Source organism: Taudactylus pleione, unplaced genomic scaffold (assembly GCF_031769625.1).
Source record: "Taudactylus pleione unplaced genomic scaffold, aTauple2 ptg000258l, whole genome shotgun sequence".
NCBI lineage: Eukaryota > Metazoa > Chordata > Amphibia > Anura > Myobatrachidae > Taudactylus > Taudactylus pleione.
In genome coordinates, this window is record NW_028284660.1 from 3,844,310 (window position 1) to 3,860,858 (window position 16,549).

The 16,549-nt window shown below is 41.8% G+C and overlaps 1 protein-coding gene across 3 annotated transcripts in view; it reads right to left on the bottom strand.

Annotated features, from left to right (window-relative positions):
- Window positions 1–16,549, bottom strand: part of LOC148514818 (killer cell lectin-like receptor subfamily B member 1A) — a 105,132-nt gene that overhangs the window by 62,676 nt on the left and 25,907 nt on the right. For 2 of the 3 annotated variants that reach the window (XM_088480946.1, XM_088480945.1), the window contains exon 4: window positions 14,218–14,319. The exons of the other annotated variant lie outside the window; for it this stretch is intronic. In XM_088480946.1, coding sequence (XP_088337072.1) covers window positions 14,218–14,319 — 102 coding nt within the window. The remainder of the gene's footprint in view (window positions 1–14,217; window positions 14,320–16,549) is intronic. 3 annotated transcript variants of the gene reach the window in all.

Here is a 16,549-nt window from a genome sequence, read left to right on the forward strand (position 1 = left end):
TGTTAAAGAAGAAGCTCTTTTCTACATTTGCCATATATGTATTGGCATATGTTGGTGCCACATGCAAGCCCATGGCACAGCCACTCCTTTGTTTGTAATATTGGCCATCAAAATAAAAGTAATTTCTTCTGAGGGTCATATCAAGCAACAAAAGAAAAAATCTATCTGTGGATCCTGATATAAATCATTGTTAACTATCAAATCCTTCACAGCCTCTATTCCCCCTTCAAGGGGGATGTTGGTACAGAGGCTGGAAATATCAAGGGTACATAACCATGTGTTAGGAGGAACTTCACCCAAGTATGATAGACATAATATCAGATCAGTTGTGTCTTTCAAATAGGTATCCCCAAACTGGACAAAAGGTTGCAAGAAGTAGTCCAAATATTGTGAAATGTTTCTAAATAGTGAGTCTCTCGCAGAGACTAAAGGGCAAACAGGGAGGTGGGTTAGGTTCTTGTGGATCTTGGGTAATATGTATAGTAGTGGTACCCTAGGATAATCCTTGATTAAGAAATCAAATATTTCCTTTGTGATGACATCTCCATTTAGGGCTGCTACAAGCAAATTATCAATTTCTGCCTTGAAGATATCGGTCGGATCTTTCTTTAATTTTTCATATACTGATTTATCTGATAACTGACTGTAAATCTCCTGGCAGTATTTATCCACATCAAGAACCACTATATGACCCCCCTTATCCGCTGGTCTGATTACAATGCCTTTATAGGTACTAAGGTTTTTTAACGCACTCCATTCCTCCTTAGTTAGGTTGTTTCTATAAGGAGTGTTGTCCTTTAGTTTTCCCAGTACATCTACATCCAAAGCTTTCACAAAGCTATTAATAGCAATATTATTTAGAGGAGGTTCAAAATGTGATTTGATTTTAAAGGGATCCTTAAGACAAGGATGCGTGTTTGGACTCTTATTGTCAAAGTTGCTCCTTAATTTTAATAGTCTGTTTAGGAATTGGTGATCGAATTTCCAATTTAATGAATTAAGTTTGTTCATCGGTACGTAGCTTAAGCTATTTAACATTATAGTCTCCATTTCAGTCAAATCCCTACTGGACAATTTAAATATCAAATTCGCATTTTCTGTCCTCTGCCTCTGATCCCTTTTGCAGCAAATCTGTCCTCCCTTTCTCTTATGTCTCCTTCCACCCCGCGGCCTGCACGGGTCTTCACCCCTAAAGGGGGTTTTAGTCCTGGAGCTCATCTCTGACCACTGGAGGTCTCATCCCCAGAAGTCGAGGGTGCATAACTAGATGAATAATTGTCCATCATTCCCTTGGGACCACGGAAATAGCGACACTGCATATCCCTATTCTGACATCTGAACCTCCAGATGACCAGCAATAGACCCTCCTCTCTTCATAGTCTTTATTCACCACTTCAAATTTCTGTTTTTTGAAGAGGATCAACTCCTTCTTGTATGTCTCCACTTGCTGTTGCAATTTATCTACATCAAATTGCCCTGATCTCTAATTGTGGCTTATTGTTGTTCATGTACTCAGAAATCTTCTGCCTCATAAGGGTTAGCTCCCTTGCCGATTCTTCCAGTACTAGTGTCATCAATTCAAGAGAACACTTGTTGAGGACGGCTATCCACTGCCTCACAAATTCCTTATTGTGCTGCCCTATTGTAGGGGTATTTCGAACTCAGAAGCCTCTTGGGATCTTTTTCTCCCTCAGATATTCAGATAAAGTAATGCTGTGCAATAAGAAATCAACCTCTGTCTTCTTATATTTTAATAAATTACTCAAGATTTCTTCGGTTGAAATATCTTCAATAGTTTCCACCAGAGTTAAAAGAATTACTAGTGACTCTACTGTACTTGATGAGGAATTGGAGAAGAGACAAATTTAGAACCAGAGGCTACACTGAAAAAACACTACAATCAGCATGGAATAAAGTGGATTTAATCCCCAGAGAAGAAACTTTAAGACATAAAGATAAGGAAATGATGGATGATGTCCTTAACTGGGTACATACTTACAACATGGCCCACAGAGATATCCGTAGGGCAATTAAACAATCATGGCCAATTGTCCAAAATGATTGAGATTTACGATCTCTCTTAGACCATGCTACAAGAGAGGCAAAAATATTAAAGACTGGGTGGTCCACTCCGACATTACGGAATTCAATAGGACATCTAAATTAATGTGTAGACCTACTTTTGTATGCTACAAGTGTTTGGGGTGCACTACATGTGGTCATATGTTGACAGGCAGATTTTTCTATCATCCCCACTCTGGATATAAATATGAGATAAGACACTGCCTGACCTGTTCTAGCACCTTTGTGGTATATTTGATTAAAGGTCCATGTGGACTCTGCTATGTAGGGAAAACCATGTGCTCCTTCAAGGAGCGCATGACACTTACACAGATCGGCTATTAGATCTGCTATTAATGGAAAAGGATCTGTTGCTTGACATTTTGTTGAGGCTAAACATAATTTGTCTAGCCTCAAGCATATGGCAATGACCATGTCCCTGGATGATGGGAGGAGAGGAGATAGGAATAAAAAATTACTAAGGTTAGAGGCTAAATGGATCCAACTCCTAGATACTGTTAGACCTAAGGGTCTAAATGATCAACTTAATTACAATATCTTGTCAGTGTAGATACAGTTCGTATAGCAACTCTCTTTTGTTATAACACTTGATTATTCCCTAATATAGTCCAGGAACCTCTTTTTTTGTATACACTGCTTTTTAATGTTTCTTTTTATCTATATGGTGAATTTTCATGGTCTTATTGTATGTTTTACATGGTGATTTATTTATATATATGATTTTGCTTCTCCTGCCAGACATCAGGTTTCCATGGTGACAGTTGCGTCATCAGCGTGTGGACGTGTTTCCGGCATGACCGGAAGTCCAGCACACAGGACGGGGAGTTACTGGAGGGACCTGGCGCGTGTCAGAAGATGGAAGTGGGTATTTAAGGTATGTATTTGTGTATTATATGTTGATGTTTATGCAGCCTGATGAAGGGCAATAAAGCCTGAAACATTGCTTTAAAACAGGAGATGTGATTTTGTTATTACTAAGTCCGTTGAGTGCCACACCTGGATTCTTTGATAAATTTACCTCAAGCCACCGTTTCTGTATCTTATTGGAAGCCATGAGTACTGCACCGCTTGGATGGTGTGTATATATATATATATATATATATATATATAATGATCACAATGGTCCGGCACTCACATAGTATAAATAACTTCGCCCGGTGCCCCCACAAAGAAGATAGTAACTGCAATACCACAGGTGCGGCACTCAGAGCTGAATGTCAGACTAGAAACTACAACTTATGCAACTTAGAGTGTTGTAGTTTCTATTCTGATATTCAGCCCTGAGTGCCGCACCCGTGGTATTGCAGTATATATATATATATATATATATATATATATTATATATAACCTAAATGTATAGAGATTCTTCACTCACATCCATAAAAAGACTGTTTTGCACTGTGCTCCACTAAGGAGAGGACATGCAGTTCTCCAAATTTATACCCAAAGCATTGGCAATTTGAGCCAGATAGAGGGAACTCACCGCTTATCAGTACAAAAAATCATCCATATTTATTGATACATTTCCAACATGACCAAATATAATCCAGTCGACGTTTCGGCCACAAGTGGTCTTTCTTAAGACAGGTCGGCATCACAACAAGTCAACCATCCAGTACATAAAATACAGTAAATAAAATACTGCATACATGAATAACCTAATATTAGGAACAGCCAGCCCATCCTCACTTTGCCTAGTTTTGATATGGAAATTCGTGGTTTTTCCCAGACGACAAAAATTTGGAAAAGATCTTAGCACAGTGGGTTATATCTAAATTACATTTTGGAAAAATGATGCTTTTTAAAGTGGCCGCTCAACCTAGCAAAGAGAGTGGCAAGTTTGCCCAGTCCTCTAAATGTTTAGTAAACTTACTGTGTGTAATAAATGGGAAAAGTTAGCTTTATATAGGTCAATTAGTTTTGTTTGTATAAAAGTCCATAATTATTTTAAAGACGAGGATACAAATTTAAATTGGACAATTGATTGTGGGAGAGGAACTCCACCTAGTGGTAGAATTTCAGATTTTTCTTAATTTATTGGTCTTTGAATTAATCTTATCGCCTGAAAATGCTTCAAACATAGAAATAGTATTTAGGAGGCTTGGAATAGAGGTGGTTGGGTCTGAGACAATTAAGAGCATGTTGTCAGCAAAAAGCGCTAGGTTCACCCATTCCATATTAATCCTAATTCCTTTAAATTCAGTATTAGAATGCAGAGCAGCTGCTAGTGGTTCCACAGCAATTGCAAATAGGAGAGGGGAAAGGGGACATCCCTGGCTAGTGCCTTTATAAATGTCTATTGGTGAAGATAGATATGAAGATAGATACCATCAGCATAATATTTGTGATTGGGAAGTGGAATATAACGCCTTAATGAGAGCTATGAAATAATTTGAGAAGCCAAAGCGGGACAGAGAGAGTCAAACAAATGCTCCCAAGAGAATATATCAAAAGCCTTCTCAGTATCTAAAGCCACCCGAACCTGTATATCAGGGTTTCTAAAAAATTCACCCACTGTAGCTAAAACGTTGCTAATATTACGTGTAGAATGATGATCCCAAATAAAGCCTGTTTGGTCATTATGTACAATATCCAGTAAAAGCAGTTTGAGGTCATCTGCTATATTCACAGAGACAGAAAAAACAAATGTGAAATGTGGTGCACTGTATGTTTAAAACAAACTTTATTATTTATTGGTTAATATCCAATTATGATGGGAGAACAGCGAAAATTGGTTAAAAATAAAAGTGTGTTACAAAAGGAAAAATGTGATTTTAAAAAAAAAGTTGCAGCACATTTACATCCCCCTGTAATGTCACAATAAAATATGTCTGGCACTTAGTCTATGATTTCGTCTGAGTTTTTTTTTTTTCTCAACACCAAATGGGGATATTTATGTGTGTGTATTGTAGTTATATTCATATATATTCTCAGATCACATAATATACACAAAATTGGATATTATCTTTATAGGTAACACATATTGAAACTCAGCCAGTTAATACGTGTGTTTGAACTGCTGTATAACCTATACTGTATATGGAACCAAAAAGAGCTGCTTCCTAATCTCTAGAGACACCTTGATTTGCCTACTGTGGCAATGTTATAATTCAAGTCAGATATTCTAACACTAGGATGTGTATTCACATATTTCATTAAAGATTGCTCTATTCTTTACACACCTAGCTAATGTTTAATCATTGATATGTACTTCTCATAGTTTGCTGACATGATCAAGGTGTCACTCTGTCACTAAATATCTAGTTTTATATCCTATGTAATTTCTTATTTGTCAAAGGAAACATCAAAAAATAATTTTCAGATCTCATTAAGGTTCAGTTCACCCTAAAGCGATGATTAAATGGATCATCTCCTATTTATACAAGTGTTTCTGGGAAACATGTAAATTAATCATTGTTAATATGAGCAGCAGCATGATCTTATTACTGGTCAATGCAGTTAGGTACATTCTATGCCCTTATCCGGGAATTGTGTACACAAGCATCACTTTCGTATCATCCTTGACCAATCAAAGCATGTCCCAGTCTAAGGTGTCCAACCATGCTATGCCGAGTCATAGCGGTGCCGCCCACCATCCTGTGGCTGATTGCTATTGTCTCCTAAAGAGACCAGTGACGTTCATCCAGCATAGTCTAATCGAGTCCAGGGCTCATTGATATAAGTAAAACTTATTCAGGTTAGGGTAATGTATACCTCATTCATGGATTGCTCTCAATACCCTACAGACTAATTAAATCAATCATTCATATATGGATCTATTTAATAATTAATACTTAGTAATTAACCTTTCTGAATATAAAGTCCACATTATTTTCTAATGTTGTGACATATAACCTAATTCCATATAGTGACAGATTACATAATTTCTCAAAAAATTATTATATCATGTACATATCTAATAAGTAATAAATATTTAATCCAACAAATTCTAAAATCAATAATGTAACCATAATTGATATTTGTATCAATTTTGAAAAATATTATATATTGCAAACAGAACACCCCAAATAAATACATCCATCCCTATTTCAACAAAAAAATAAAAATAAAATAATAATAATAAGTGCATATAAATTCAGAATAGATTATACTTTGAATTACGATGTGATACAGATGATAATATTATAAAACTTTCAGTGATAAGAAACAAAAAACTGAAAAGTGACCTGCACGAATGGGTCACTATCTTATGTGAAATACTGTAATACTAAATAGTTATGTGTATGGGCGTCATGTGTTCATAGGACAAACTAGTGTGTAGGGAAATCACTAAGGGTCTCTATTTAGTGGTAAGTGAAAAATAAAATGAGAAATAAATAAAAAAAGACACGTGAGAATTACTAATTAATGTATGGTGAAATAAAATATGACACAAAAGCCTGGCTCATATTTAATATTAATAAATTGTTCTATATGTCATACAGAACCTCTCACAGTCCTGTCGTTTCCATCTAAAAAATATTTCCAGGATCAGACCCTTTTTCATCCAGAATGCTACTAAGACCCTAATACACTCACTGGTCATCTCCAGATTGGATTACTGTAACCTCCTCCTTTCTGGCCTCCCCAACTCCCATCTCTCTCCTCTGCAGTCAGTCCTCAGTGCTGCCACTCGACTCATCTTTCTCTCCAAACGCTCTACATCTGCCTCCCCTCTCTTACAAGCCCACCACGGGCTCCCCTATCCCTTCAGAACTCAATTCTAGATTCTCACCCTCACTTACAAAGCCCTCACACACTCCTCTCCCATTTACATCTCTGACCTCATCTCCCTTCACTCTCCTATCCGCCCTCTTTGTTCAACAAATACACGCCGCCTCTCATGCCAACTGATTACTTCTTCCCACTCCCGCCTCCAAGATTTGCCCATGCTGCTCCCCACCTTTGGAACTCTCTCCCTCTCCCCATCAGACTCTCCACCTCTCTACAATCCTTCAAATGGGCTCTCAAGACCCATTACTTCATCAATGCTTTCCAGCTCTCATCCTAACTTGCTGCTACATGCACCCTCCTCCCCGTCTCCCCATCTTTATCATGCCTGTCTGTCTGCCCCTCCCCTTGAGAATGTAAATTCTTGTACTTCTCCTTACTTTATTTTCATCTACTGTATCAATGTATATTATCCATGTCCTTGTCCTGCATTGTATTGTACTGTACTGTAAGTCACTTTTTTGGTTATGTACTTTGTAAGGTGTTGCGGAACACTTGTGGTGCCATATAAATAACCGATAATAATAATAATAATACAAGAAATGGCTACAGATGGAGTTATTAAACCATCTTATGTTCAGAGAGAAGGGACAGTGGTTACATGATGTTCTTATCATCCACTACCTATAGATTTATTATTTCAGAAAGGCTGTATAATTATTCTCTTCATTTAGGCTTTTGGGTGTTAAGATGTCCATGAGGAAGATGAGTGTGGTTTCTTGTTTAAGGAGTTCGCAATCTACATCTCCTCCTCTAAAGTTTGTTTTTACTCGTTTCATTCCAAAAGCTCTCAGGCCTGCAGGGTTGCCTTCATGATATTTAAAAAATGTCTTGCTATTGCTGTTAATAGTTTAAAAAGTTGTTGGTCACGATTGCTATTTTTTAAACTTCCCAGATGTTCAAGAATTCTTCTCTTGGGTCTAATTGTTTTGCCAATAAATTGCTTGTCGCAAGGACATTGTAAGTTGTATATGACCACCATTGTATTGCAATCAATGTGATAGTTTATATGCCAGATTTTATTGAATTTATTCCGTAGATCTCCGTAGTGGGCATCACCCAAATATCTTTACTAGTTCCACATTTTCTAGATCCTTTCTTAAGATAAAGAGGCTTCTTTGGTATCTCAAAATGACTCTGGACCAGAATATCTTTGAGTTCTTAGACCGACTAACTAATTTGAATCCTATCTTCATAGGATTTCAGCTAGATCTTCTACTGTATGTAGTACATTCAGATGTTTATGTAGAACTCCTTGGATCTGTTTCCAATCATGACAGAATGTTTCCACGAATCTCACACATTCCTGCTCCTTCTTAATTTTGGGTGTTAGTAGTTGATCTCTGATGTATTTATCAGTATCTCTATAAGCTCTTTTTATGGTCCTACTACTATATCCTCGAGATTGAACACACTGACTGCCCGCTACTTTGAGTAACAGAATGTGCCGTTTGTGGGTGGTGACAGGGGAAGGTCCAGGAAAACGGGGGAGTGGTGGTGCGAACGCAGGAATGTCTGAGCATCAAAACGGCGTTCTTTGGGTGTCCATAATTAAAGTGGAGCATCATTGTACACGTCACCTGGCTGTTTAAAACCCTGCAGCACTCGCAGTGCTTGCGGTAGGGTAGGGTAAACCACAAGCACTGCATATGTAGCCGATGGTTCTCGATGTTACCGATTGTTAAATACACTTCCTGGAGATGATGTGTGCTCCAAAGGGAAAATGGGCATCATTAGACTGGCTTGATATCACATTGCCACTGCACGCTTAGACACAGTGGGCATCCTGATGTCTTGCTGTGCGATCCCGGGATTTGTATACTCCGCCTGCTGACGGCTGCATGCGAACACATCTAGTGAACGGGTCTGAATCGGGCCCAAAGTTCCATAAGCATCTGACAAGCATGGAAATTCTTTATCAATCGTATTTCTCGTCCTCCAGATGTTTACAGTTTGTACCTGGGAGGTAAATAATGATAACCCCTTCTAAGGAAGATGGGACCATAATGGGGCAGGAGAATTTATATCCATGAATTTGGATGTTATTAAGTTAAAATCTCTGCCAATTATCAATCTACAGGATGAATAAGATCTTAAAACGTTCAATAATTGTAGAAAGAACTTTGGGGGCATATACATTACATAGAATATAGCGTGCATTATCAATTAAAACATCTGCCAAAACAAATCTGCCTTCAGGATCAGTGATAGTATTATTAATAGTGCTTTGCAATTTCTTTGCCGCAAGTATGACTACACCTCTAGTCTTTGAATTATAAGACGAAGAACTTAGCAATGACCACCCAGTTCATCGAATATAATTTAGCAATCTCTGGAGGAAGTAAGTGTGTCTCTTGTAGAAAGATCACATCCATATGCATCTTATTTAAATAAAGCGGTATCTTCTTCTGTTTAATAGGGGAGATTATTCCCCCAACATTCCAAGTTCCAACTATAAGTTCTACCATTAAACACTGTATTGTTAAGGGTAAGATTACCGCTAAGTAATTTCAGCATGAGTGAACTGGAACAGAATCATAGGTTTACATAAGTGCGTAAACGTTTTCCAGTCATAATTGTTAGAACACAAAAGCAGTTGAGTGGGAGAGGTAGAGAGAGGACACCTGAGGGAAGAGAAAGATGGAGGAACAATAAGATACAATAAAATATTCTAACTTTGAGTGTTAATCTTTCATTGTGTACAGGATCATTGAGTGATAAACATCTATCCTTCCCTCTGACTCACCTCCATGTACCCATCAGGATATAGTGAGATACCTGTGTGATACCCCACCAAAGTACTGTATAGGGGAGTGCTTAATATCCTACATAGGGGTGGTTCTGCATGATTTAAGGAGTCTGACAGCCACTCCATATATGTAAATATTTAATGTATAAAATTGGTGCTAGTGGGGAGAACTGTAGCCGGCTTCAGGAGCTGGCACGTGGTTAGAGAGACTGGACGCCACACGCCAGTTAGCAGTGACTCGCGGCAGTTGAACATCTTGGGCCCTAACAGGAGGGGTTAAGAGGGGACTCACCGGCCATTGGCAGACAGTTGGTGAGGTGCCTCTGAAGGAGCTGGACCACGCTGCCAGGATACCAATGATGACAGGGGCTGCATCAGAGTGCTAAATGCTGTGTGTTGTGGAGCAGGACTGGCCTCCCTTTCATGCCCAGCAGTTAAAGACATTGATGATACAGTGAGTACCACATAAACTTTAATCACTGCTTGCGCCCAGCCATACATATTTCAGGGAAGGTGCATTACCCTCATCAGTCTGCAGTATACCATTCACGGTTCTAGGATTCCTGAGATCTGGCACAGGGCCCTGGGTACTTGCTGAGGAGTGCAGAAGACGAGGCAGTTTAAGATACCACGACTTACATGGAATATAGGCATCAGCAAACTAGAGACACTAGGAATCACAGACCTGAGCCATAGCAAGAATACTGAATTGGAAATTACATTCAAGCCACCGGCCAGCCTCTCACCTAAAAGTCCGGTGACCAGTCAGGCCAGAGAGCTATGCCAGTCACAGAAGAACCAGAACTCAAAAGCAGCATAGTACTGTCAGTCTGGACCTCGAAACCAAGCCAGACATTGAAGTCTTATTTATCCAGGGAAGAACTTGTGAAGCTATATCCCTGGTACAGATCTGACGCAAGACCTGGACCATAGCCCAGGAAGGGAACTCAGGATAATGGGACACTTCAGGCAACACAGTACCGAACACTGGGATGTAAATAGACTGTGACCTGATCATGCCCTCCAGATCTGGAACCACAATGCTATGAGTCAGCCCAGGACAAGAGCACACAGTACAGGAAACCAAATGAGTCAACCTAAGTATGCAGTAACCCACTATAGCCACACAGTGTAATGATACTTGCAACACAGCCCAGACAATACCTGCACAACACAGAATGGAATCCACGAAGGTGGCATGATATGTGGCAATCAGCAGATGGTATGAACCATAGGTACACCGGCAGAACTGGAGCTGAAGTTGAAAGGCATCTGGGTGCAGCGTGGAAGCCGCAGCACTGATCGATGGTGCACAGCGGTAGCTGGAATGCAGACAGCGATGAATAGTCTGTGCATGGTGTGAAAGCCGATATGCTGCAAACTGATTCACAATGATGGATGGAATGCAGGTAGCGGTCAGTGGTCTGTTGCAGCGGGGAAGCCGCGGTGCTGAGATGGTACACATCAGCAGTGGTAAACAGTCCCGGTAGTTATCTGGATGCGGTGTAGAAATCGTAGCACTGAGAGCCAAATAGTGATGGATGGATTGCAGGTAAAAGCAAGCAATCTGTGCAGCATGGAAGCCACGGTGCTGAGATGGTATGCAGTGGCGGTGATGAACAGTCCCAGTGGTTATCTGTATGCAGCGTAGGAGCTGTAACGCTGAGAGGCAAACAGCAATAGCACCAGTATATAAAAGTAATGTTTCAACAGGAAAGTATTCACAGGAACAAACTCTGGAGAACACAGGAGACACTGAGCCTGGAACGTTCCTCAGGTAGGAATATGTTGTTCAGACAAAGAGTCTGTCTTAAGGCCCCCATACATCAGAGACAGATGGCTGTGATCCTGCGATCGGATAGGAAACGCCGAACCACCGGTTGGAAATGATTTTCCGCGATCCATCACAATATCAGTTAAATTCAACATGTTGGATTTCACCGATCCGCCGACCCGACATCTCTGGATCACCACATTGTAGCGATCTGTAGCTGATGTATGGGGGCCTTAAGGCCTGAGATTAAATAGGGTGTGGTAATTTGTATGGCTGACCAGGTGAGCAGCCAGGTGAAGCAATCACTGGAAAAGTCTGTTGGAGGTATTATGCTGGGTACACACTGGCTGATATATTGGTCAGTGTGAACAGACAATATGTCTGTCATTGGCTGTGCTGCTAAGCCAATGAACAGATATGTCTGCAGACATATCTGCCCATCGGCAAGTGTGTATGGGCGATCAGCCGACCAAGAGGGAAGGGGGAGCCACGAGTGGGTACTACTTACCTGGGTACAGCACTGCTCCCCATCCCTCTTAGGTCACAGCAGCCCAGCACACGCTTCTGTGTCCTGGGCTGCACTGGGAGACTGTCTGAGGCTGCTAATTCAGCAGCCGGAGAGTCTCCTGTGAAAGAGGGGGGAGCGATCATGCTGATCGCACCCCCCATTGTCTGTGTGCCAGGCTGAGGGGCACACTGCGCCCCCCTCCCCAGCGCGCCGCAAATGTTTTTATTTTTTCCAAAAAAAAAGGGCGTGGCCACAAGTTCCACATTTAGGTCACGCCCCTTACCCGCCCCCAGGCCGGCCCGACCTGCTGCAGCATGCAGATGATGGTCGTTCAGTGTGTATGAACGACATCATCTGCAGATATATCCCTATAGTGTGTACCCACCTTAAGACAGGAAGATAAGTGAATGTTTAACCCTGTGTGGGCAGCTAAGACCAGAATTCGTGGCAATACCCAGCTAGAGCAGTAAAAGTATTATACAGAGTCAGACAGACGTATTGGAAGTGCCCCTATAAATGATAGAAATAGACTATTACTACAGAACCTCTTAGCTTATGAAGTTAGTGAGCTGGTAACTTTTCCCTGCTATAACTGACTGTGTAATGAGAAGAGAGCCTTACGGAACAGTGCAGTCAACAGCAGCTTATACTCACTGAGGCTGACAGGAAAATATATTGGTTTTACGGTGTTATATTAGAGCAGTCTGTTAAACCTGCAGTAGATTTAACTATAAACAGCAACCAGAGCTACACGATTCAACTTTCCCTAGGAGCACCGATTTCGGTATGCAGTCGGGAACAAGGCGGACGTAATCCCGACAGCCGGCTTCCCCATTGCTTTATCCCGGTGAGGGTTAAATGACAGGCATCTAAATCTAGACGCCTGTCATTTTACCGACGCGGGGAGACCGGCATCCCGATCGTAGTGATGCCTGGTGCCACTGGAGACAGCCGTGCGGGGGGGAGGGTTAGGTTTAGGGATCCAGGGGGGGACTTAGGGCTAGGTACCCCCCCAGGAGGGTTAGGGTTAGGCTAGGGGGAGGGAGGGTTAGGGTTAGGCACCCCCGGGGGGACTTAGGGTTAGGCACCCCCCGGGGGACTTAGGTTTAGGCGGTGGGGAAGGGGGGGTTAGGTTTAGCCACTTAGAGGGGGTATTAGGGTTAGGCACAGGGGGGAACATTAGGGTTAGGCACCCTAAAGGAGGGTTAGGGTTAGGGGGTTAGAAATAGGTTAGCTAATACTTACCTTTGATGATCGGGATTTCCTCCTTTGCCGGCCTCCTGGTGTCGGGATTCCAACCGCCGAGCAGGGGTCCGGCGGTAAGTCATACCGATTCCCCGATTTAACCTCAACTAATGCTTCACATTCTGCTAATTTGTTTGCTCTATTGAAAGTACCTCTGCAAAGCTCTGGCAATTACAGGACTTCCAGGGTTACCCTGGTGTTAGGGACTGTTATAGGGACATATTACAGTATCAGTTGTATGTAAGTTTCAACCTTTGTACCTGTAAAAAATGTTGATATTGATATTTCAAGGAAATACATTACATGGTTGCATAATATATTGATACTTTGGGGTCTATTTACAACAGTGTTAGGAGACAGATTGAAAAGTGATAAAGAAAGTGATAAGGTGCCAGCCAATCAGCTCCCAACTGTCATCTCACAGGCTGTGTTTGAAAAATGACAGTTGGGAGCTGATTGGCTGGCACCTTATCACTGTTCACTCTGTCTCCTAACAATGCTTAGTAAATAGACTCCTTTGTATTGTGCATAAATTAATATGGCTTTTCATTCATGCATAAGTGGATCCTGACTTTCGAAGAGTTCCTGCTTAATAAAGTACCGTACATACTATTTTATTATTTGTGTAAGTATTGTGTTGGGATTGGGGGGGACCACCTTGCCTCTCCACTGGGAGTGTGTAAAGCCCAGAAGACAACAGCTTATTGCTCTGCATCCAAATATACAGTATCTCAATTTACAGTTTCTGTGCCTATGATATGTCAAGTTTCACCATTACTTTGTATAGTCCCTGTGTAACATTGTAGAAACTATGTTGCACCTTATAAATAATAATAACAATCTGTACAAGTGCCTGGCTGCTTTGCTGGTTTTAATACCACTCATTCAAACCCTTAGCTAAACACAAACAGAGCTGTAGTCATGTGACTGCTAAAAGTTATAACAGCTCTATCAAATATATAACTATACTCAAAACAGTGAAATAACACCATAATAACAAGTATAAGAAGAATGTCAAATATTTTTGATTGAACTCAACACTTTTTGTGAAGTGAAGAAATCAAACTATAACAGCTTAATAATGGTCAAATATGATGACCTAGGGGAAACGAATGCAGGATTACCTACCCATATATCCAAGAGCACAACATAGAATTAAGATGATGATGATAACTAGGACTCTGAAGAAGATTATGTATTTGGACTTTCTCACTGGGTTTTCAGTAACTTCTGTAAGAAAATAATTATAGACTTTATATAAAAGGGATAGTAAGACTTAATTCTAGCTTAAAGGTGCAGTCAGGAGCATAGCATGTGTTGGTTCTCTGTCTACAGGTGCCATCCAGGGCACGTTAGAGCTCATTTGCTCCAACAGTCACAGTAAATAATAGACATAACATTGGACATTAGTGACAGTGCCGCCATTTAAAGTACACGGCTGGATGCTGCCTATTGCCCTACAGTGGTAGCATAAGGCCTCTGTCTGGCACCACGGGGAGGGGAGGTGCTCTACTAAGCCCCCCCCCCCCTGCCTCTGCTCCTCCTCCCCGGGAAGAGCCCAAAGAAGAACACAGACAAAAGACAGGGAAGGTAAATATTGACTGCTGCTGGAGCAAACTATGGGTAAAGAGCCAGATATGTACAGGGACATGGCACTGGAAGGTGGAATGTGCCTGAGACACACGGGAAGGTTTGGAGACATAGGAAGGTGCTGGAGACACAGATGGGATGGTGCTGGAGAAATGGGGATGGTGCTAAAAAATGGGGATGTGCTGGAGATACTGGAGGGATCGTGCTGAAGGCACAGGTGGGTTGGTGCTGGAGAAATGGGGATGGCACTGGAGATGCTGGAGACACAGGTGGGATGGTGCTGGAAACAGGTGGGATGACGTTGGAGAAAAGTGGGGGGTGCTGGAGAGGAAGAGGGTATAGTGCTGGAGAGGAAGAGGGTATGGGTTTGGAGGCATATGTGGAATTGTGCTAGAGACACACAGGGAAGATATGGCTGGAGACACACAGGGGGGATGGTGCTGGAGACACACAGGGGGGATGGTGCTTAGAATTGCCACCTGTCCGGGATTACTCCAGACAGTCCGTAATTCTGTCCAACTGGTAATCATGGACATTGTCATGTCCAAGAATCAACATATAGCCCAGGCACAACAGCTCCAGTTGCAGAACTTCTTGCAAAATTCAGACCCCTGCTGCCACACCAATCAGTTGTGAGCTTAAAATGCTCCTGAGCATTTTGAGACTCTGACCAGCGCTGCCCTTGCCACAGCCACACCAAACAGGTGCTCCATTTCCTTAGACAGAGTGAGATCACTCCGACTCACTGCTCTACACAGTCTCCTCTTACAGGTACTGTAGAGCTGTGAGAGAGGGGGCAGCAGGGGGGATACAGAATAACAGAGGATCACCAGGGGGGGGAACAGCAGGAGGCATACATGAGAACACAGAGAATTAGCTGGGAAGCGGCAGCAGGGGGCATTCAGGAGAACAGAAAGGGTTAGTACCATACTTGCTTAGTGCACTGAGCAAACTACTGTGTGTTGCCTAATGTACTCTGCTGTTTTGGTGAGGAGGATTATGGCCACTACATTATATACTGAGTTTTGTTCCATATACAACTACATTTTTTCTAATCTATTGACTGAAGGTGCTTTTCATTACTGGGCATTAATGCCTGTTATGTACTTGAGTGCTGATGGTTGAGCATGTACTGGAGGATTGTGGGAACGAGGCAGAGGTCTGTACCTGCCCGGGCACAATCATCGCAGTGAAACTGCTCCTTTTACTTTTTTCCATTGTTTTTTTCTAATTGCAATATAATGAGATTGACAGACAGCACAGAAGGAGCAGTAGCCAGATGGAAATAAGAGAGAACATCAGAAGACCAAGCCAGTCAGGATTGTTGAAAAGATAAGAAACTGAAAGCAGGCAAGGGAGGCAATGGCAGTATCGCATGGATGGATCATCTAGGGCTGGGCTGGCAGGCATGAGTGGGTCATGGAGAGACATTGAGGCATATAAGGGGCATGAATGGGCTCTGAGGCATATAAGGAGGCATGAATGGGCTCTGAGGCATATAAGGAGCATGAATGGGCTCTGAGACATATAAGGGGACATGAATGCACTCTGAGGCATATAAGGGGGCATGAATGGGCTCTGAGGCATATAAGGGGGCATGAATGGGCTCTGAGGCATATAAGAGGGCATGAATGGGCTCTGAGGCATATAAGGGGCATGAATGGGCTCTGAGGCATATAAGATGGCATGAATGGGCTCTGAGGCATATACGTGGCATGAATCAGCACTGCTACACACAAGGAAGTGATGACAAATTGCATGATGTTAAACCTACTGTGATTTTAACCACACCCCTGACCACACATCCTCTACAGAATTATGGAAATAAAATGGTTCTAACCCTTATATTGCTGGAGAATGTAATGTTTGC